This window comes from Toxorhynchites rutilus, chromosome 3 (genome assembly GCF_029784135.1).
Source record: "Toxorhynchites rutilus septentrionalis strain SRP chromosome 3, ASM2978413v1, whole genome shotgun sequence".
Classification (NCBI taxonomy): Eukaryota; Metazoa; Arthropoda; class Insecta; order Diptera; family Culicidae; genus Toxorhynchites; species Toxorhynchites rutilus.
Window position 1 is genome coordinate 90,424,550 of NC_073746.1, and position 23,836 is coordinate 90,448,385.

The 23,836-nt window shown below is 39.4% G+C and overlaps 1 protein-coding gene across 12 annotated transcripts in view; it reads right to left on the minus strand.

Moving 5' to 3' along the window:
* LOC129775866 (uncharacterized) overlaps positions 1 to 23,836 on the minus strand; it is a 407,327-nt gene that overhangs the window by 30,271 nt on the left and 353,220 nt on the right. For all 12 annotated transcript variants that reach the window (XM_055781033.1, XM_055781032.1, XM_055781031.1 and 9 more), the window contains 2 exons: positions 2,572 to 2,763; positions 2,313 to 2,509 (listed from right to left, as the gene is read on the minus strand). In XM_055781033.1, coding sequence (XP_055637008.1) covers positions 2,313 to 2,509; positions 2,572 to 2,763 — 389 coding nt within the window. The remainder of the gene's footprint in view (positions 1 to 2,312; positions 2,510 to 2,571; positions 2,764 to 23,836) is intronic.

Here is a 23,836-nt window from a genome sequence, read left to right on the forward strand (position 1 = left end):
ACACCGAACAATAACATGTTATAACCTTCACAAAAAAAGTCAATCTCCAAAACTACTCGTTAGTAGGTTCGAATAAGTATCGACAACCAGAATATGAGCATTCAAGTATATCGCTCAAATGTTACATGTTCATATTTAGAAAATATAAAAGTAATTTTTAGGACAAAAAAAATCATGTCATTCCCGTTTCGCACACCTTATCATTAATTATCCAATAATTTAAATCGAAAGAAAACACCGAAACAAAACTAAAGGACCAAAATAAAATAAAACACAAAAAAAAACAAATACACAAAATGGTTGTGGTAATAACATTTACGATTGTTGGATTTTATTTAAATAATAATACTTATACAAATTACAGTAGTTGTTTAAATAATAGCATAACTTTTCTCCGACATAATTACACATATAAAACCTAAAATATTAGCGCAAAAGTGAAGATTACAATAAAATATTACAGTTTCATCTGGTTCCAATAATAATAATGATGGGTCATAATAATGATAATAATTATGTGAAAAAAGTATTGCAAACAATAATACGGACGATCGAATAAGAGACGACGGTAAAGGTATGCATTCACTCGCTTCTTTTTTTTTCACTATACAGAATGGTCTACCGACTCAATTTTACTCACTAGTGCGCTACCTTAACTCAATTCGTTTCAACACAACATAAAACCCTCAAAGATCTAGCTCATGCGAGAAGCAGCGTTTTTTTTTTGGAAAACGAGGAACGCAAAACGCAACGTGATGGAATTATGCTTTCAAATTCAATTTATTCTGAAGGCGCGCTACAAATACCGATTCTACCGATAATTATTCAATAATTTGACATTGGGTCTTTTGGTGTTTGCATAGTAGATGATAATATAATCATTATTGAATCTTTATCTTAACTAGCGAACTATTCTTAATCGCTCAAACAACATCGTCATCGGTGATGAGGTCGGTCGAAGTGTCTCGCAAGATCGTTCGTCACAGTTCGAGCGCGTCAAAACGGATTGCTAGCTGGCTTCATGACAAGATATTGTCGCTGTAGGGGGAGGACCATAAGGCACCAATGGTTATCACATGATGGGATCAGAGCTATGGATGTTCGTATCCGGGAGTTTGGGAGAGCCTTGGCTGTAGAGTTCAGACACCACGGGAAAGGGTGCGCGAAACTCTACACCAAGCCTTAGCATCGACACACGTTCCACCACAAATGCTACACCGTCATCCCTCTTGCGGCGGATAGCGCTAAACGAGTGATTGGTGTCCGGAATGTAGTTTTCAGAGTGTCTCATATCGTGGAAGCTTCTCGGGATGGAGGACGAGTTGAAGAATTGAGAAACCGTTTGTCGGCTATATAATCACTTTCATTGAGTTACAAGCACTCCAGGAGAATGAACGAAAGACCAACAAATCAAAACGCTCCTTAATTTAATTTGCCATTTAAATAAGAGGAGGTGATTAGTAGTTTGATATAAAAACGAGGAAAGATACAAAGTGATTATACGCGAATGGTTGGAAACTATTTTTTGGGAATGGATGGGGTTTATTTGTGTTCTGTTTTGTTTGGTAAATGTCTTCCTACAGCTTCATGAAGCCATTGATAAAAGCAATTTGCTGTCGTTTCCCTACATTTGATAAACATTATGAGCGTATTATTCATGATGTGTTACAAAAAAGATGAATCATTATCTGTGAGCAGATAATAGCTATCGTAAAACTAATCCTATATAAACAGCTATACAAAATATCATTTTATAATATAGTTCGAGTGAGTATATAATGTATATTCCCTATCAATGGTTTTATAGTCAATAATCTGAAATGCATTCGTAATGCACAATATTGTATATCGAAATTTTGTGGCTAACGTTTGAACGCTAGCGGAAATATAGTTTTGGAATTGTACTGATGCGAAATAATTCTTTTTTTTTTGTCAGACAAAATGTCTTGACCACTTTTTTAAAGCTCATGGTCGTTAATCAAAAAGCCAAAGAAAAATTAACCTAAACTCGAACTAAAACGAACATAAAAATCATAACTATAACTAAAAACTAGACAGAAACCTTAATTTTCTGATATCGTTTCGTCGAGTAACCAAAAATATGATAGATTCGTGATTGAACAGAGCAATAAAAACTCAAGAACCGCAATGTACACAAATAGTAACAAATAAGAGAGATAGAGTATGTGTTTCTGGTGTGGTTCAGCTTCTTTTTGAAACCAATATAAAGAAACACAATCGTTATTCGAGACGAAACTAAAACCGTCATGTGGAGAACGCAGTAAAGGAAGCTTAGATCAGGGTCGACTCACCGACGCCATTCATCCGGCCGGCATTTTGCCGGTAGTGATCTCCGGCCATCATATTGCTAGTTTGATGTGCAGCAGGATGCTGCTGCTGACCGGCCAGGACAACCGTCGTTGAGCTGCTGCTGCTGTTGTCGATCATCATTGGCGTCTGGGGCGAGTCTAGTGGTCGGGTACCAACGAAAGAGCTTTCTAGCCAACATCTAAAATGTGAGGATAGATAGATAAGGCTAGTAGTGCACTCTAAGAATCACGCTATACATACCTTTGGCTTGGACTAGTCGATCGACTCCGTGAGTGTCGGTTGGTTTGGTCGTTCACATAGTGTACAATCGCTGAGGTGACCTCCTTGATGGAAGATTGGATCTCCGGTGTTACTACTGGTTCTGCTTTTTGTTGGTTCTGATGATGCTGCTGCTCTTTGGCCTTTTGCTGGGAGAGCAGGGATGAGGCGAGCCTTGAAATGAGCGAACAAAGTGATTAGTTTGGGTTTCGTTTTTGGAATACGTATTTCTTGATAATAATAATATACACTATTAACGACGTAGGCCATTGATGCAATTTTGATTATTGCGGTCAAGAAACTATAATGCTGAAATTTTTTTTTGCCTAACTTCCATTTTTTCGGGAAAACGGAAAATTGAACATAAAGTCATATAAAATCAAATGAAATTGATGGTAAATGGCAGCTAATCAATTAAGTTATCATTTGGTGGTAAACATACCCATGGAAAGTAACCACTCCAAAGACATGAAAATTATCAAAGTTGTTCTTCGATTTTTCGAACAGCCTGTCATGAATGAGTTAAAAAATTATTGAATCAGTCCACAAAGATCATATTACCCGGCTTTACTTAACAGGCGGCCCGCGGCAACGGCAAATGCAGTGTGGCTAGACACAATATTGCAATTTTAGCTCCGCCCGTTTTCAATTTATTGATTACTAGCTGACCCGGAAAACTTCTTCCGCCCAAAATTTATTTTTTGTCACAATACCTCCAAACATTCACGTTTTCTTACTTACAGTCATGGGTTCAATCGTAGAACCGTTCATTGATTCATCTTCCAACTGACCCTTTACAATTTACTTTTAATATAAATTTCCTAGGACTTCTACCAAATCTCGTCATTATAATATCAGATTATTTTCAGACACAATTCTCGTTCAAGATTTTCCAATCACTTGCAAATAACATGTTTCTCCGTTACATCGAATAAATATTTGATACACAAAATATGATAGAATGAAGATAGCCCCAAATTGGATAATTCCTTCTTCGAGTTTTGCTCCTATCAACACATTCAACGATCCATTTTTATTTATATAGATAGAAGAAGATATAGAAGTGCGTTATATCACATTAAAATCCATTTCCACTTTCGAACAAACATCAAAGGGACTAACAACGTTTGTCACTATTTAATTATAGAACATATGGGAATTGAATCTTCCGAATTTTCCCATTTCCCTTCAGAGTTTTCCGAAAATTATCAATTGTCATGTTTGGTTGAAATATGTGTAATATTTTTATGGAACCCCCCTCCGTTCCAGAGGAGGGGGGATGTCATACCATCATAGAAACATTTCTCGTAACCAAAAACCCTCACTTCCAAAATTTGGCTCCATTTGCTTGATTAGCTCGCGTTATTCAGCCCCTCTCCCCTTCAGAGAGAGGGGAGGATTGTCAAACTACCATAGAAACAATTACTGCCCCCTAAATCCTCCACATGCCGAAGAGATTCGATTCCGTTTGCTAGAATAGTTCTTAGGTTATGCAGAAATTTATGCTTCATTTGTATGGCAGTTTCTCACCACCCACCAAGTGGTACAATTTTTTTCGGTGAAGGTACAGCGTATATTTTCATGCCGTCCTATGGAGAGTGCTTCAGTATTTTTGCACCAGATCGTTTCTGCATCTGTACTGGGGTGTGGAGGTTGGAGATTGGTTGTGTAAGATTTAATCACTTCTACGAATTTTTGATGGTGGTGGGAGAGCGAATATGTAATCACCCCGGGTCGTTTAACACGAGATGAATATTCGCGAGTGCGCAGCGTACATTGGCAATAAGGACACAAATTTCGTGTATTGTTCTCGCGAGAATAAGAATGGATTATGAATCACTTATCTTCAACTGCTTCTACAAAATCACGTACGCCCATTGGTCCTATTCAGGACCACCAAAACTTTCATCTAAAGAGTTATTTGGAAAACGTCGATCCATTTTGAAATAATATCCGAAGTAATAAAAAGCGAATTGATTTTCTTATAATTTTTGCTGGAAGAGAGCTTCTGTGAACCTAGGAGCGTGTTCGTATTTATTGAGGTTATGATGATGATGTTTTGAATTATAGAGGCTATCTAAGACTCTCATTTCATTCACCTCTACCATTGAAAAAATACTAATTTGGAAAACTGAGCTAAACTCGGCCTTGAGGAAGGCTATTTGGAAAGCCTCGGTGCCGCTGCCATCTAGTCGCTAGCAAGATAACTGATGAATCGTGAATTGGTGACTTTTCTCGAACGTCCAATTAATTGTCATGGATTCGAGCATTACTTCCGGGTTAATCCTTTTACCTACAACATCGAGTCTTACTCGTGGTGAAATTACTATGCCAAAAAACTACAATATGATACTCGGTGATGCACTTGTACATCCTAGGGCGCTAAGGCGCTCAATTAATTAGTAGACAAAAGAGTTAGAAGTGGCTTTAAAATTCAGTGTATTTCAAGCCGGATGTGAAGAAGGTATATTCCTGCGGTGAGAGCTGCGTTCTTCGGTAGAAATTGAAAGATAAAATTCGTTCCGCACAGAGGTGTCTCGTCCGCCTGTTCAAACTGTTCATAGGACAGGTAGACAATCTCAGAATAAAATGTATATTATTTCACATTTGTAACATGTATGAGGATTTGTCGAAGGTAATTATTTTTTGTGATTTCCATGTTATCCCGAATATCCTAATTATAATTTCTATTTTGGTGGAACTCAAACCCACCGTGAAGAATATAATCTGATAAATACATTTGAATACACCCCAACCCGCGCGCAACACAGCTTTAACGCTACGAAATAAGCAGTAATGACTACCGGGTTCAAACCATTAATCTGAACTCGCCGTCATCCAAACACAGGGCAAACACAGTCAACTAAGCATGAAACGATCACTACTACTTATGGGCCGCTTTATGTAAAAATGACGTTTTCGGTTCAATATTTCTGCTGGACAAAACCGATGCAAACGATGGAAAATACACACCACCATTCTTCAGTGTTTGTTCGTAGTTGTCATCGTTTCCCTTTCTGTTTCTCTTCCTATTCCTGACGTCTTTAAAATTTGAGAGAGAGCACGAGACCGCGAGAGTACACAGCACCAAACACCCCGAGCGAGCATGATACAAATAAAAGAACGAACCAATTCATTCATGATTTCTGTGGATGTGGTGGTATTCTTCGTTGATGTGTGGTTTTAATTCGAGCGTTTTTATCGCGTTTTAAAGTCTCTCTAATCCATCATCATCATCATCATTGCTTACGTTTCAAAACCTCCGCTGCATTGGCCGGACATGTGGATGAAATAGCTTCGTACTTTGGTCTTAATGATGACAAAATTGTGGCCCAGAGCTATGATGGCGCTACTGTAATGTCCGGAGATAAATCTGGTGTGCAAACTGTGTCGCACACGTAGTCATCAATTGTCGTCGTTTATATGAATCGATTACAGACAAAATTATTGACGAAATGACGAAACGGTTTAAGGAACTAGATGAATACAAATTCGTCGTTTTGTTGAATCACAGAAAATTTGCCGACTTCGATGTCGCATTACCTACTGGGAATTTGAAAATGCTTATTGCATACCACTCGAAATTCAATGAAGCGAAGCTCTGTATAAGCTGACGGTTCTTTTTAAATTATAGTCATTATTCTGATTATCGTTGGACAAAACCTGCATCAAACGATCTCCGAAACGGCTGGCCAGAATTATACTGACATTGCCTAATACAATGGCATCCGTTGAAAGAACTTTTTTTTTGTTGTTCGACGGATCAAGAATTATTTGCGGTCGAGATCTGACCAGAAACGGTTATTCGGAATTATGATGATGAATGTGGAAAAAGATTACCTTCATGACATAAGGCAGATGTCTTTATATTATGAGCAATTCATTGATAAGTTTGCGCTCATAGTTGATCGTAGGATACTTTTGTTATACAGGCAAACCTGTTTTTGTTCGGGTGATAGGGACCGCACAAAAAAAAACGCTAAACAATTTGAAAAAAAAAAACTTTTTGCTATGTGGTAGATAGGGACGGCATGAAAAAAAATTATTTAAGAAAATAACCCAAATCCTAATGATTCCATTCGTGATCAACTCTTTGTTCCTGTCAATAAGCTCCTAGAGCTATAGAAATGTAAGTTTGCTAACAAATACTAAAAAAAAAATACTTGGAAATTCAGTAAGTTCAATGTTTCTCAATTTCGCTCTAGACAGCGAGCAATACATGTTAATTCTGAGAGTTAATTTGAGAATCTTTTCGAATTGACTTTATATTGTTGCTTCCAGTTTTTTTACATTGACCTTTGATAGCTAAAAAAGGATGGTCACTAAATTTAAATTTTTGAATTCCCGCATTTTTTCCGCATGATTTCATGAAATTTCCGACTCTCAAAAATGAAAACTTGTGTCGTTAGTTAATCGTTTAATTTTGTAACCCGAATTGCGAAAATATGTTTACTTTATAGTCCCCAAAACAAAATTGGACGGTGTGTATCTCAGCAACAGATTTTGGGTTTGATGTAGGGCTCAGGACATACGGACGGGATTGTTTGTGGAATATATAAGCGCTTTGAGACGTATCAGATCCACCCCACATCAACTTACTCAGAATTCAAAAAGTTTCATTCATTAGAAAAACTGACCATGACCTCATTGATCACATCTATCACAACATATTTCGAGCATTTCCCGGATACCTTCTATGAGCAGTTCCTGAGATGACCCAAAAATCCATAATGCGATTCTTCTATGCCATCGAAATTCTAGAATCAATTGAAAGTAAGTAAAATTAAGTAATTAAGTTACTTGAAACAAATCTCATCTAACAATTTCTTTAAAAATCCACAATAGAATTCACGACAGCTGGTACGAAATATTAGAACATCTTTACCGAAAATCTACGCGGAATCCCTTGTTGTTTTGATTGCGAATTTCGTTGCAAATCCAGTTTCAATACTAGCAGTAGATTGGTTTCTGTAAGTTAAGGTTCAATTAGTGATTCGAATTTCACTTACAGTCGTTCGGACTTCATAATTTTCTCTATGACAGCTCTTACAAGTCCCGTTAGGTCATCGAAAAGGAAAGGAACCATCGTTGCCTCTGTCTGATATTCACGTAAAAACAAATCAACTGTCGATGCAGCCGTAATACAAAACTTTATTGACACCACACATTTAGCATTCAGCTCGCGCAGTCCGAAGACATCGGTCGCAAATTTGTTCGCGTCTATTATAGAGTGGAGATTATACCGTTATCAGTTCGTGGCTGGTGAAGGTCATGTTGACATGGAGATTGAAACTACTGTTTCCTCCTCACTAGCTACAACGGGGGCTGGGAAGTCGCTTAAACGCGTTCCCCCCTCAGAAGATGTCTCTTCAGAGAAAGAGGTAATCTACCTTAACAAGCCCCCCTCAAGAAAATTGGCAAACTTTTCCTCTTCGCCCCCTCAATCTCCCGCTCCCGCTTCCGCTCTACTACCGAACTTGCCTCCCAGCCCTACTGATCCCGTTCCCGTTCAACAATCGACCTCGTCCTCCCCCTCAGTTGTTTCCTCTCCTCGTGTCAAGGTCTATCCAGACGATGCACTTGGAGCTGGTCCATGGGTTGTTTTTTTCCGGCCTAAACCAAAAGGAAAGTCAATTAATGTCATTCAGGTTTCAAAAGATCTGGCAAGATTATATTCCTCCGTGGTCGAAATCTCTAAGGTTAGACCGAACAAACTGCGTGTTGTCGTGAGTGATCGGAAACACGCGAATGCAGTTGTGATCGACGAGAGATTCTCCCTAGAGTATCGCGTCTACGTGCCCTCCCATGACGTAGAAATCTCGGGGGTGGTAACTGAAACTGGTCTGACGTGCGAAATGATAAAAGAAGGAGTTGGTAAATTTAAAAGACTCCCGTTGGTGGGTGTTAAAATTTTGGACAGCCGCCAACTAGGAAAAGTATCCCAAGAAGAGGGAAAAACTAAATTCACGCCGTCAGACTCGTTTCGAGTAACTTTTGCTGGTTCCGCTCTACCTGACTACGTCATGGTGGGCAAATTGAGATTGCCTGTGCGACTCTTCGTGCCAAAGCCCATGACTTGCCAAAAATGCACACTTGCCATGGTCACACTTCAGATTATTGTGCCAACAAGGAGCGCTGTGCCACTTGCGGAGAGCAACATGAGGGGAAATCCTGCAGTGCGACTGAGCATAAATGTCCATATTGCGGGGGATCCCCACACGAGCTCTCAGTTTGTGAAACTTACAAGAGTCGCTGGGAGAAACAGAAGCGCTCTTTGAAGGAACGCTCGAAACGCACTTTTGCGGATATTTTAAAGGGCGCTTCTCCACTTGCCCAACAACAACAACCAATCAACACACAAAATGTCTTCGCCACGTTGCCCGTTGACGAAATGGAAGCGGACACAGCTAACGGGGGCACACCGTTCATTTTCCAAGGGAATCCCCGGCGCAAAAATGTGACCACTCCCAAAGTTCAAGGACAAGCCCCTCCGGTGATACCCCCTGTTAGCATGCCTAAAAAATCGAGTGCAGCGGACAAGCAAAATCAGGTTCCTCCTGGTTTCCGTGGGAATAATCCACCTTCGAATGGCCCAGCACCCGAGGGGACATCAAAAACCCCAACTGTCCCTGTTTTTCCGTCCAGTTCAACTTCCCAATCGGGATTTATAAAGTTGTCTGACCTTTTGGACCAAATCTTCAAGTGTTTTAATGTTTCCGACTCCATCAGAACCATTGTAATTTCAATGCTTCCAGTATTAAAGACAATTTTGCAACAATTGATGCAAACATGGCCCCTCCTTGCAATGATTATCTCTCTTGATGTCTAATTTAAATAGAGAGGTCGGAGATATCACTGTTTTACAGTGGAATTGTCGTAGTCTTATCCCTAAATTGGATACATTCAAATTTTTAATTCATAAGTTCAATTGTGATGTTTTTGCTTTGTCCGAAACTTGGCTTTCTTCGCGAGATGATCTCTCTTTCCCCGATTTTAATATCATACGCTTGGACCGTGATGACAGATACGGAGGGGTGCTATTGGGGATCAATAAGTGCCACTCATTTTTTCGAATTGACCTTCCACCTATTGGAGGGATCGAAGCTGTTGCTTGTCATGCAAACATCAGAGGCAAAGACCTCTGTATTGTCAGCTTGTATTGGCCTCCGAGAGCTGCGGTTAGCCGCAATCAACTTGTTGACATGTGCTCACTCCTTCCTGAGCCACGATTGATCTTGGGAGACTTCAACTCTCACGGAACTGCCTGGGGGGAACAGTACGACGACAATCGTTCATTGTTGATATATGACCTTTGTAACAGTTTCAATATGACCGTTTTGAACACTGGGGAAACAACACGTGTACCTAAACCTCCTGCTAACCCAAGTGCTCTTGACCTCTCGCTTTGCTCGAATTCACTATCGTTAGATTGCAAGTGGAATGTAATCCAGGATCCCAACGGCAGTGACCACTTGCCAATCAAAATTTCCATCACCATTGGTTCGAATTCTTCTGAATCTATAAACATGGCATATGACCTCACAAGACACATTGACTGGAAAAAAATATGCGGACACAATTGCTCTAACCATCAATTCCAGAGATGGTTTGCCTCCATTGGAGGAGTATAACTTCCTTTCTCGTTTGATATATGACAGCGCGGTTCGCGCTCAAACGAAACCCATCCCAGGCTCCACTATTCGTCGAAGGCCTGGGATAGCCATTGTTCCAAGCTTTATCAGGATAAATCGAACGCATTCAAAGCTTTTCGGAAACGTGGAACCATTGAAAATTTTCAGTCGTATTTGGACCTTGAAAATCAATTTAAAAATTTGATCAAAGGAAAAAAACGTGCTTATTGGCGAAATTTCGTGGGAGGTTTGTCACGAGAAACGTCAATGAAAAAATTATGGAAAGTGGCTCGAAACATGAGAAATCGCTCTTCATCGAATGAAAGCGAAGAATATTCACATCGATGGATTTTTAATTTTGCACGGAAGGTTTGTCCCGATTCCGCTCCTGTGCAAAAAATTGTTCGAGATATACCACAAGATAGGTGCGATCTTGATTCCGAGTTTTCGATGGTAGAATTCTCTCTTGCTCTCCTTTCTTGTAACAATTCTGCTCCAGGAACGGATAGAATTAAGTTCAACTTGTTAAAAAACCTCCCTGATGTGGCGAAACATCGCTTGTTGAATTTATTCAATCGGTTTCTGGAGCATAATATTGTTCCAGATGATTGGAGACAAGTACGAGTTATAGCTATTCAAAAACTCGGAAAACCCGCGTCCGACTTCAATTCGTACCGCCCAATAGCAATGCTGTCTTGTATACGGAAATTGTTGGAGAAAATGATCTTGTTTCGCCTTGATCATTGGGTTGAAACGAATGGCTTACTCTCAGATACACAATATGGGTTCCGCAGGGGCAAGGGGACGAATGATTGTCTTTCGTTGCTTTCTTCAGAAATTCAAATGGCTTACGCCGAAAAAAAACAAATGGCTTCAGTATTCTTGGACATAAAGGGGGCCTTTGATTCTGTTTCAATAGAGGTTTTGTCAGACAAATTACACTCTCGGGGTCTGCCGCCTCTGTTGAATAATATGTTATATAACTTGCTTTGTGAGAAACAGTTGAATTTTTCTCACGGGGATTCGACAGTAAATCGGGTCTCCTACATGGGCCTCCCCCAGGGCTCATGTTTAAGCCCCCTTTTGTACAACTTCTATGTAAGCGACATCGACAATTGTCTTACACAAAATTGCAGCCTAAGACAACTTGCAGATGACGGAGTGGTGTCTGTCGTAGGATCAAACGAATCCGACCTGCAAGGACCCTTACAAGATACTTTGAACAATTTTTCAACCTGGGCCATTGGGCTAGGGATCGAATTCTCCACGGAGAAAACAGAGATGGTGGTTTTTTCTAGGAAGCATAGACCAGCAAAACCAAAGCTTCAACTTTTGGGTAAACCGATCACTCATGCTATGTCATTCAAGTATCTTGGGGTCTGGTTCGACTCCAAATGTACTTGGGGGGCCCATATTAGGTATCTGAGTACAAAATGCCAACAAAGAATAAACTTTCTCCGTACAATTACCGGCACATGGTGGGGAGCCCATCCCGAAGATCTTATTATGTTGTATCGAACAACTATTCTCTCAGTGATGGAGTATGGCAGTTTCTGTTTTCAATCAGCTGCCAAAACACATCTCATTAAACTCGAGCGAATTCAGTATCTTTGTCTCCGTATTGCGTTGGGATGTATGCCCTCAACGCATACCATGAGTCTCGAGGTTTTGGCAGGCGTACTCCCACTAAAAGATCGCTTCAATTTATTATCTCTTCGGTTCCTCATCCGGTGTAAGGTTATGAACCCATTGGTGATCGGAAATTTTGAGCAGCTTATCGAGCTAAATTTTCATTCAGGATTCATGAGCTCATATCATGAATTCATCTCCATGCAGGTTGATCCTTCTTCGTATACTCCCAACCGTGTTTGTTTTCCTGACTACATCAATTCCTCTGTACATTTTGATCTGTTCATGAAGGAGAAAATCCATGGAATTCCAGATTATCATCGATCGGGGATCGTTCCTACGATCTTCAATGCAAAGTATGGGCGTGCCAATTGTGATAATATGTACTTTACTGATGGGTCCTCTATGAATGAGTCCACAGGATTTGGAGTGTTCAACGAAATTTTTAGCACCTCCCACAGTCTTCAGAATCCTTGCGCTGTGTATATTGCTGAATTGGCAGCAATACACTGGGCGCTGGACAGCGTCGCCTCACGACCTGTTGAACACTATTACATTGTAACGGATAGTCTTAGCTCTGTCGAAGCTATCCGTTCAGTGAGGCCGGAAAAGCACTCGCCGTACTTCCTTGAGAGAATACGAGAAATTTTGAGTGCTTTATCCAGACGCTGTTATGTCATTACCTTTGTCTGGGTCCCTTCACATTGCTCAATTCCGGGTAACGAGAGGGCTGACTCATTGGCAAAGGTAGGTGCAATTGAAGGCGATATTTATCAGCGTCAAATCGCTTTCAATGAATTTTATTCTTTAGTCCGTAAAAATACCATCGCTAACTGGCAACGTAAATGGAACGAAGATGAATTGGGCCGGTGGTTTCACTCGATTATCCCTAAGGTTAGCCTCAAACCATGGTTCAAAAGTCTGGACTTAAGTCGGGACTTTATTCGCACCTTCTCTCGACTCATGTCCAATCACTGTTCGTTAGACGCGCTACTCTTTCGTTTTAATCTTGCCGATGGCAATATCTGTGCTTGTGGCCAAGGTTACCACGACATCGAACACGTTGTTTGGTCGTGCGAGGAGTATCTTGTTGCCAGATCGAATTTAGAAAACTCTCTTCGGGCTAGAGGAAGGCAGCCGAATGTGCCGGTGAGAGATGTGTTGGCTCGGTTAGACCTTGATTACATGTCCCAAATATATGTCTTCCTAAAAGCTATCGATCTTCGTGTGTGATTGTCCTTATATCCTTATATTCTCCTTTTCCTTTTCCTTCGCGAGAAATCAAATCCCTTCTTACTAACAATAGAATAAGGTGAAATGTAAATACATGTTAGATATAAGATAGGCTTAAGAATTGAGTATGATGAATGTGAGTGCGAATGTGAGTGTGAACATTGTCAACATATCCTTATATCCCATCCTTTTCCTGAAACAAAATGTCACCCTTCTAAACTCGAGCAAGCCGCGAGTAATCGGTTCTCTACTTCATTAACATTAGAATTAATAAAAAATGTTTATATATACTTGTAACTATACAGATAGGAGTTTGGCTCCTTTAAACTTATGTAACTGAGCCTGTAAAAATAAACGATTTAATAATAATAATAACACACATTTAGCGCACGCACACTTATGTATCAGTTGAATGAACATAGTGCTAGTAAAACAGAAATCAATTTAGATGAAAACAAGACGTCCTTCATCTTGGTACACAAAAAAGAAAGAAAGTTGTTGCATCTCGTGCGACTTTTTAACGCACAAAAACACATACAGTAAGAACGCACATGGCAAAAAAAAATCACGACTTTTTCCCGCATTTTTTCTGATAGATTTTGATTCCCGCATCTCCCGCTTTTCCCGAATGGGTGACCACCCTTCTAATATCAACATCAGGAGATTTTTGAAAAAAGTTCACTCATAACACGCGCAGAAGAGATTCGAATATTCCGACGACTCATGCACAATACCTGTCTTACCCTTTATCCTACACAATCGAGTCTCACTCGTGGTGAACGGCCAGAAAACTGACATTGAGCCTGACCCGAGGTGCATGCTTAGTAGGGTAGTAAAATTTGCTAGACGTGTGACCGATCAAAGCGTTTCAATTTGCTGCACTCCTTTGGAAATTTAATCACAGATTAAAGGTTTAGTGAAGACACCACTAGAGTGGCACTTGCATGTCTAGAAAAAAAATGGTTTCTCAAATAACTACACGTCATAAAAGCGTAGCAGTTCGTTACAGAGATATGGATTGAAAAATAACAAAAATGCAGCTATATCGAATATGAACACTTAAAATCAGTCACCCTTAGTTGCTTATTGCCTATGTCGACTCATATCACACTAGTCATGCTGACGATAACAGAATTTTAAGTATATCCCGAAAACGCTTCGAACATATGGATGAAATTCTACAGTTTTAACATTTTTCATATCATATATTGTCTCAGTGATCTGAGGCCAATTCGGCAGAATGAAGGATACCAACTTTCCATTAGTGCCTCATGTAATGAAATGTGATGATTAAATGAAAGCAAATGCAGAGACGAAGAATCGCACAAGAGAAACACCTACAAATTTCAATAACAATTTGAACATCATCGTCAACACACAAATGTGTTTTGCAATGCAACTGCAATGACGATTATTTCTCAAAACAAATCGAAATCAGCATAACTTCCTGGTCAGTAAGTGAGTGGGTCAGTGTGTTCGCGTGATTTCAATTCCATTTAGATTTTTTTTTACAAATTGAAAGATGGTTCTAAAATGTCTGTGACATTCCACCTCACCTTCATTGACAGTTCATGAGCAAAAATGAACTCAAAATCTGGTTCATCGGTTCACGAGTCAATTGGAATCATGGATCGATTGCGGCATTTGTGTGCATACGATAAAGGAACTGTTGCTTTCTTTGATAGGTTCGCTCCTTGCAGTCCGACGGCAGAATAGGTTGGGCGGAAGAGCATAGGGAGCGAAACCAGCCAGTCTCTATAATTCAATACGAACGGACGGACAGGACCGTCCACATTCGATTATAGACACTTTTAACTTCTGCACTTGATTCGCCTCTAGCCCTGGAAGGGCCCTTAAGGACAAATTTAATCCAAACTCTTTCTACAGCTGTCTTGAGAAAGACAATTGATTCCACCCAGTGCTCGCCGGCAGCTACACTTGACAAAAAAATTGAGTAATTTTTGACATGCTGTAACTTAGTGCTTCATTAAAAAGTTCCAACTTTCAGGTATTAGAATATTCTACGTACATATTTTTACCTGTGTGTTTAGGTTTAACGGGCAACAAAAGAAGAGAAATAAAAAATCGATATTTCTCAGTTTTTTCTAAGATTTTGTGGACTAATGCAATTGTATGCTAACTAACTCAATAGCAAATCCAATTAACCTTATCAATCAGCTTTCATTTAGTCCCTTGAACGTTCCTGTAAAACCTTTCCATACAGAAGATTACCCCTTCGTCTTTGATGATGAATAAATCAAAAAGTAGTAATCACACCGCAAATCGAAAGGCAGTTTCAAAAATTCCAATGAATTCAGTATAAAATTAAATTTATTGCTTTGACGAAGAAAATTTTATTTAAATTTTTCGCATCGATTTCAAAAAAGTGCCAAAAACAGGTGTTTTATAAAATCACCTTTAAGTTTGAAAATATTGCAGTAATTCAAATGTTTGCAGGCAAATGTTCAGCCTAGTGTATCACCAAATACCTGGAAACGTTTCATATTGATACGTTCAGCCATTTTATTTAGCCGACTTTTCGAAATTTGAAGTAAATTGGAGAAGCACTTGATCCCAAATCATACCAGAAGTACAAAATGCTACCCGACTCTCAGAATGAACGAACGATGTAACTTCGTAAAATATAACTCTTAGACATTTTATCTTACCACTTCTTTTAGGCGGCAAAGAGATATTAACGCTCAAAACCTTGCACCGTCAACGTAAAGCGCTCGGTTTCGAAACATTGACACCCCAGTACAGAAATGAAAGACGTAGTCCTACATCAATGCGAGATTATAGATCAAATAGATCAGATGTCGATATGTTCAGTCTTACAAACTTTAGATCCACGAACATAATAAAATCATCGATGGTGTACTGTTTACTTCCTTAATAATACTTAATACAAAAAAAACGTCATGATATGTATTCGACCGCGGGAGCCCAATGCTTCAATAAGATACCCCTCATCAACAACACTGGTAACAAATCTCTATTTTCCGTGCGGCGAATGACGTGAGATAGCTAAGTTTCTCGCTTTATTTTTATTGCACTGCCACCGTACTTTTCAACTCTTATTCGATACCTCAGTCGATAACATATGATGACACGATTTCAAATGTCACCTAAGTGACAAACTATAGTCAAGCCATTCGCCTGCGGGAACACCGTGACTTGAGCCATCTCACGTCATTCGCCGCGCGAAATAAAAGGGAATGTCTTAACCCCTTCCCGTATTGATTAATGCGTCACACATCAAGTGATTTCACTACTCTGCTGAGTGTTCTAGCGCCCTATGTTATGCAAGTTCATCACGAGTGAGACTCAATGTTGTATGTGAAAGGGTTAATCCGCTCCATTGTGGTGTTTCTTACGGATCGTTCTCATCAGTTCTTTTTAACATTTCCTCGATCGATTATATATTTTAATGTAATGGATAACTAACCGAGTCTGTTAGTGAAGAACTGCTCAAATCATAAAACACGAGAAACTATTTTGCGTCCACGCGAGATAACAGTAATCACGTAAAAATCACTCACTTCAGGAAGACATCTTACTTCTTAACTCTTGTTTCATACCCGATAGTATGATCGATAATAGAGGACACGACTTCTAATCTTCATCAATGGCAATTGAAGTCACGCGATTTGTCTTTGGGAACATAGATCATAGATCATGGGTGTCCACTTGAGATCAGTGTCGTCTTCCGGTATGGAGTTATACAAGTTATTTGAAAAATTTCACGTCCTTCGCCGTACAGAATAATGGGAAATATTCGAAACAACACTCTCGGTTTGTATGTATCATGAATTGAGGGCCAATCAATTTTGTCAGGGAGCAACACTGCACCTGAAACATTATCTATTAAACTCAACATCAAAAGATTCAAGGAAAACAGTCACTACAATAATTATTCGATAACGGGGCGAGAAGGGAAGACCAGTTATCGACATTCACTTGCTAACTGGACCGGTATGTAAAACGTCAAATTAAATTGAGGGAAACTTCAATGAATTGGTTAATTCGCGTTAAGGGGCCGTCCACATACCACGTGGACAACTTTAGGGGGGAGGGGTTACGAAAATGTCCACGCTTGGCCACGGTGAGTGGGGAGGGGGTTCAAAAGCTTATTGCTCAGTCATTTCATGATGGATTGATGAAATTTTTGCGTCAATCGATTTGGGCACTCCATAACAATTTTTTATATTGGATAAAATAATATATGTCATGAAACTATCGAACAATTGAAAAATCTCAACCCCTATCCTAACGAAAATATCCACTTCTAATTGGTCGAAATTGACGATACATGTGGCGGTTCCCTAACAGAGACATCAAAACCAAGCTGCCTGGGGGAAATCGGCATTGCAAATACATGAAAGTAGGGGGAGCTTTTGTTCCTACCGAAATGTATTCCCTAACAGAGACATCAAAACTAAGCTGCCTTGGGGAAATCGGCATTGCAAATATATAAAAGTCGAGGGCATTTTTATATTGCAAGTAAGGTGAGTGATACGATTGATTCAGATAAAATTAAAATTTGGAACTTTAATGTTGATTGCTTCGTGAAATTTCATATCAATGACCGTAAGTTTGTGTAGAATTGTATATGGTAGCAGTTGTGTTAAAAATTCTGTCTGTTTTGTTGTTTTCATTTCCACCCAAGGAAAGTTTATACGGCGAGAAAAATTGGAAAAGTGAAGAAATATTAGAAAAAGAGATGGCTCTACATATAGTATTAGGTGTTGTTAGTCAAATAAAAATTCGCATTGGGTTGAATGAACACTCAGAAAGTAAAAATTATAAAAGAAAATTATCTTTTCCATTTCAAATATATATTTTTTTATATTAAAGTAACATGTTTTTACTGATGAGAAAGATTGATAATTGTGTTCGGTATTGGTAATTATCTCAAATTACATTGGTGAGTTTTTTCTGCCATACAAATGAAACACAAATTTCTTGTATATTATACAAATGATATACACGTATTGGGGAGTAGAACATTTTATGTTATCTTTCAGCTCATTGATTGTAATAAATCGGGATGCCAGAACATGTGCTAAAAATTAACTTTGGGTGTGTAAGCAATTGAATATTGAGTTTTGTGAGTCTATCTATATAATGTAGCTCATACTCTAAATTCGGTTAAAGTTTCTGTCCATATCTCCAAATAAGTTTGTGTTGTTTTATAGACTTCTAAAGTCATTGCTTAGAATTCTGCACATTTCCGTTCTTCACCTTCTTTCCTTAGCTTGACGAGTTTCGTTTTGACAGCCAGATGTAGAAATATAGCACTGATTCTTTCAGCAATAGAATAACGTACTTCATCAATTGTTCGCAGTACCTCTACTACGGTGTTATCCTCATTCTCAAGAAATTTAATCTTTTCACTGAATAGCGACATAAGAGAGTGCGTAACAACAGATAACACTCACTTAATTCATCTTTGAAAAAATTGTTAAGAAGCTTAGTTGGCTGATATTACGACAGAAAATATGAGAGAACATCAGCAGTAGGGATTGCATTACCGTGCCAAAATTTCAATAACCGGTTACTCGGTAATGAAAATTTCATTACCGGTAAAACCGGTAAATCACCGGTAAACAAAATACTTTGAAATGAATCCATTCCATGGCTTTTATTGTTACTAATTAGATAACAAACAAACAAAACATTTAGCAAGTTTTTGCTACTCAGTTTTTTGGCTAAAATAATACTTGAGGACACTAAGGATGTTAATTGTGTCGTCTCCTAATCTAGATCGAATCTTATTAACGAAATTTCCAGAAGCGGAGAAGGCACGTTCAGAGTCCACTGATGTTGGGCGTACAGTACGAAGAGCATCAAATACAATCGTCATGTATTTGCCTCTGATGTTCTCTGCGTCGTAGTAGGAAAACTCTTGTCTGAGGGTCTTCATCAATACGTTTGTAGACGTTGTGTTGGAGCTGGACGTTAAAACCTTTGACTGTTGCAATCGTCGTTCCAGTTTTTCCTTGATGCTCAAATTTTCTGCAGGTTCTGCATCGTCCAGTGGCTTTTCCTCCTGCTGTTTACCAGCTACTGAATCAATACCATCTTGGTCAAATTTCATCAGGTCACGCACAATCTCAAATGCCTGCTTGATCATTGTAGTCCGTGACGTTTGATAGAGAACGCCAAAGTCACCATTAGCTGTGTCACCACCACGAGCAGAATGATTATTCATATATGCGAACAAATCTGCATATACGAAACGTCTTTCTGTAATCCTTTCAATCAGGGCTTCAAGCAGCTGCTTCGAAATTTCTGATGGTTGATCCGATACCTGTTCTAGCATAAATTGCAATCCGACGTCAGCTTCGTAAAGAGTGCAATTCTTCCGGCATAGCAGTTCAACGGCGACCAGAACTGGTTCGAGGGCATCAACCAATTCCTTTATCGCTGTCAGTTCTTGATCGCTGAAGCTTATATTGTGCTTCGTTTTCAGATCGAGTATCGATTTTTGAACTGAAGTTCGGAGGTAGTAGAATCGGCGCAACATTGCCAGAAGACTGTTCCATCTAGTTTTGCAATCAAGGAGCAAACAAATATCCTTCCCGTGGTCCGCGGTGACATGCTTCTGGAGAACTTCGTCGTTTTTAACCGGAGATTTTCTGAAGAGCTTCACCGTTTTTCGTACTTTTTGGATTGTTAGACAGTATTCGGGCTTAATGATACATTCATCGGTTTCCTCACTGTTGATCGCGAAAAAATCGGTGATATCATCATTATCGTCGTCATTTTCTGTGTCCGACCCGTTATAATCGGCAAAATCTGCATTGAACGGAAAATTTATTTATGTTTTATCATTTAATTTATTTTTTACAATTATTACCTGAATACGAAGTTGAATTGGATTTTTGATACAACACGTCTGTGACCGCTAGATGAACGCCATGCGCGAGACAAACTTGATGCGCAGCTGGTATGAGGCTTCCAACTTTTTTCATGACGGACGCCCCATCAGTCGTGACACCCATTATGTCCTTTGTTGTCGATATTCCATATTGGGATGTTTTCTCAGAAAGTAAGGTAACACACCGTTCCGCGTTCATTGAGCCTTCAACACGTTGCAGACCGAGGTTCCAAGTTTTATCGGCCGAATGAGCATTCACGTTCATGTAACGCCGATTTCTAATCGAAGTCCATTCGTCGAAGGTTAGGCTTAATTTTCCCCCGTCCTTTTTGATATTTTCAAACTCTTTCCGATACTCGATGACGACTGTTTCGAAAAATGTCTTGACTCGTTGGCGAATTCCATTGCTGGTTCGAGGAATGTCCGAAAACCCACGAGCTACCAGCCCTTGCCTGATGTCTTCCGAATTGCAAATAGTGCTGAACGGTATTCCATCTTTAGCTGCCAATCTAGCTAGAACAGCATCCAAAGGGCTTGACTTGAAGAAATATCGGATGATACTCCTCTTCTTGGCTTCGGGTCCGGATGTTGATGGAACTTCTTTAGACGGTTCCGGAATGGCAGATGCAGGTCGTTTGTCCAGTAGTATTCCATGTTTCAATCGGAGATGAGCTTTACATCCACTTGTGCTTGAGCCTTCACACTTGATGATTTTATCACACTTGACACATTTTGCAATCCCTCTGTTCTGTTTACCTCGTAAAAAGTACTTCCATACTGAGGTTTCCGACAATCCTGCCTTCACTTTTCCTTCAAAATCCATTTTATCTAACAAAACTTGTTTCGTTCTAACCAAAATCTCGTGCGTGTTAAAAAAAAACAAATGAATGAATTCACAACAATCGATGTTTTTTCGGTATGAAAGCGGTGAGACAGGCACAATGTTGATTCATCATCTCTTTCATTCGTATGCTGCTGGTGATATGTCACGTCAAGCACTCATTCATGTATACAGCGAATGGAAACGATGGAAACGAGAAAGACAGAGAAAGACTTTTGTGCCTCTAGCCATGTTTACATGTAAGTGTCGATATCTTCTCCCGTATGGGTATCGACACTGACGCAGCCGTTGTGTTTTCCCGATCTTATTTAGATTCTCGAGTAAAATTTTAAAGCGGCATAAAGGCAAATATTATTTATGGTGAAAAAATAAAAATTACCGAAATAACCGGTTGTTGATTGTAAAATTACCGGTAATTCGGTAATGAAAAATGGTCCGGTATTACCGGTAAAACCGGTAACGGTAAAACCGGTTAACAATCCCTAATCAGCAGTATTCGATTAACTGCCGTCAACAAACTAAGCCAGCGTGTTTTAGTGTGATACAACAATATGCGATATTCGATGTCTGCAAAATCGCAAAATTCTTTCAACTCTGCCGTCCTTACTGTATAAATCGAAAAATAGTAAAAAAAAGACGGGTGGGTAATGTCGGGGACATAACCGGAGTGACGTAGGACTATACAAAGGGGACAGCTTTTGTTAAATATATATTTTTTATATATTGTTTTATTTTCTTCTCCTACGTGAATACCTACCTATCTACCTTAAAAATGGATTAGTTTACTGTTTACTCTTCATGAATATGTTGATGGTTCTGAAAAGAACCTTTGGTGTTGTGTTTTTGTTATCACTCGATATTCCCATCTTGTTCGGTTAAACCTTCCTGTTTAGCTATTGCGTTTGCCACTCGCCACAGCTTTCACAGTTGGAAAATTTCTTCCCATCCAGCTTGTGACATGTTGTTCAGTAAATTACATTTTATGCGACGTGCCGAAACAGTCAGTGTCGCATTGGAGGAGATTTTAACCTGTGTTTTAACCATAATTTGGACACCGAACTCTATGTTTACAAAAATGTCGCATTACATGTCCGTCCAATTAGCTAAATGTCGAACTAATTGTAAATTACTGTACTTTCAATCTGGAAACAATTTGAGAATTGGTGAAAATTGAATAACCAGGAAAGTCCCCAACTATCAATAAACTCAGAACAACTGCCAAATTCACATACTCATCAGAACCTGGCAAACAAATTATGAAAAAATCAATTAGTGTTTTATTATAATTTGGGATATTATTTTAGAATGCATTGAACTGTATTTCGTAAACTCTTTTTTGAAAGGTTTAATGGAGCCGTGTTTTATGGAATGGTTCCAATTTAGATAACTTAGTACTCGTGGTTTTAAAAAAAAAACCATTTCGAACGCCCTCGATGCCGCCTTGTTCTGGTTTTGCCACCAAAGCAGATTGTATAAAGAACAAACTTTTTTCTTCCGCTACCTGCTGTCGTTTTGCGATTGCGTTTACCACTCGCTGCAACTGCCTGTTGTTGTCTTGATGTCCACCGAACCGAATGTGGTCTGTTCTGAATGCGGGTTTTCTTATCGTCGCGAGCAGCTTTTCCACTTCGGCGGCCGAAACTATATAACGCCGGCTAGGTGGACTGATGCACTGGTACTAACGCGTTCGGCCTAGCTACCCTTGCGGGGAACTCCAGACTAACACGGTTCGAGCGGGATTTTGCCTTTCCCTTCACTTTTCCTCCTTTGCCATATCCAACCATGGCTGCTTGTGTTGGTTTGTTGATGTGATGTGATGCGAAACGATGTGGTGTACGGTTTGGATGAGAATGATCGTTACGGCAGCGGAGCGGGGATTTTTAAGCTGACTGGCTGGCTCGAGAATTACGCATGTGTGAGACTGCGACCAATGTTTCGTTCATTTTTTTTCTTTTTCCTTTCCAATCGTGCTTCATTGTATTTCGCTGCTGCTCTGGTTGACCGTTTTGGTCGGTACGATTTGAGGAGCACAAAATGGACCAATCAGCAATGGGCACATAGTGCATTTGGACAATGCTTGATATTTCACAATTATTCAATTATTTATCTCAAGAAAAATGAAATGTTATTCGTTATGATAGATGCGTAGATATATTTCCTATCAATTGATGCAAAAACCTTTGCGATCTATTGAGAAATGCTCGAGTTATAAGCGTTTCAAATCTTGCATTTTTTCCTACTCGTTCAGTGCCTAGATTTTCATTTCACCCCCTATATCTTCCGGTTAGACGTAGTCCTACGTCAAAATTTCAAAACCAGTGAGTCCATGTCAAAGGTCTCCATCTGATCGAGACCATGGTGGATAGCGTTATGCAGGACGTGAGCAGGGCATCCAACACCAACAAGGTTGGCGTTGAATGATTGTTTTAACAACTGAAAACTATTCTCCTCCCCTCTGCGGTTTTACCACCAAAATTAGTGTTCGTGTTGTCCTTGCCAAAAGCTACCAATTTTACTTGCGAACTGTGCTTTTTAAGCACATCTGTACAAATAAAAATGGAGGGCCAAATGTGTTGCTAAGCGCAAAAGCCGAAAAAGGAAAGGTCCGATTTGAGCCGTCTTTATTTTGTTGTATTTGTCTCGGCCCGTAGATAAATATACTGGAGAGAAAAGCCGGATAATTTTAGGGAAACTCTGAAGGAAGGTCGGAAAATTCGGAAAATTGAATTCCCATATATTCAAAAATCACATCATGATAAGCGTTGTTAGTCAATTCGATGTTTTCGCTAACGAAGTTGATCTTTGCTCGAAGATGGAAATGAATTTCCACGCGAAATAACGCACTCCTATACCTTCTATCTATATAAATAAAAAATTGTGTTGCTAGGTTACTAAGTTCGAAAGAATCCATATAAAAAAATCCGGGCGAGACGAAGTTCTCCGGGTCAGTTAGTCCATTATATAAAAAAAAAACTTTTAAGTAGCTCTAGAGTGCAATTTTCCGAACCGATTCGCACTTGTTTCTAAACG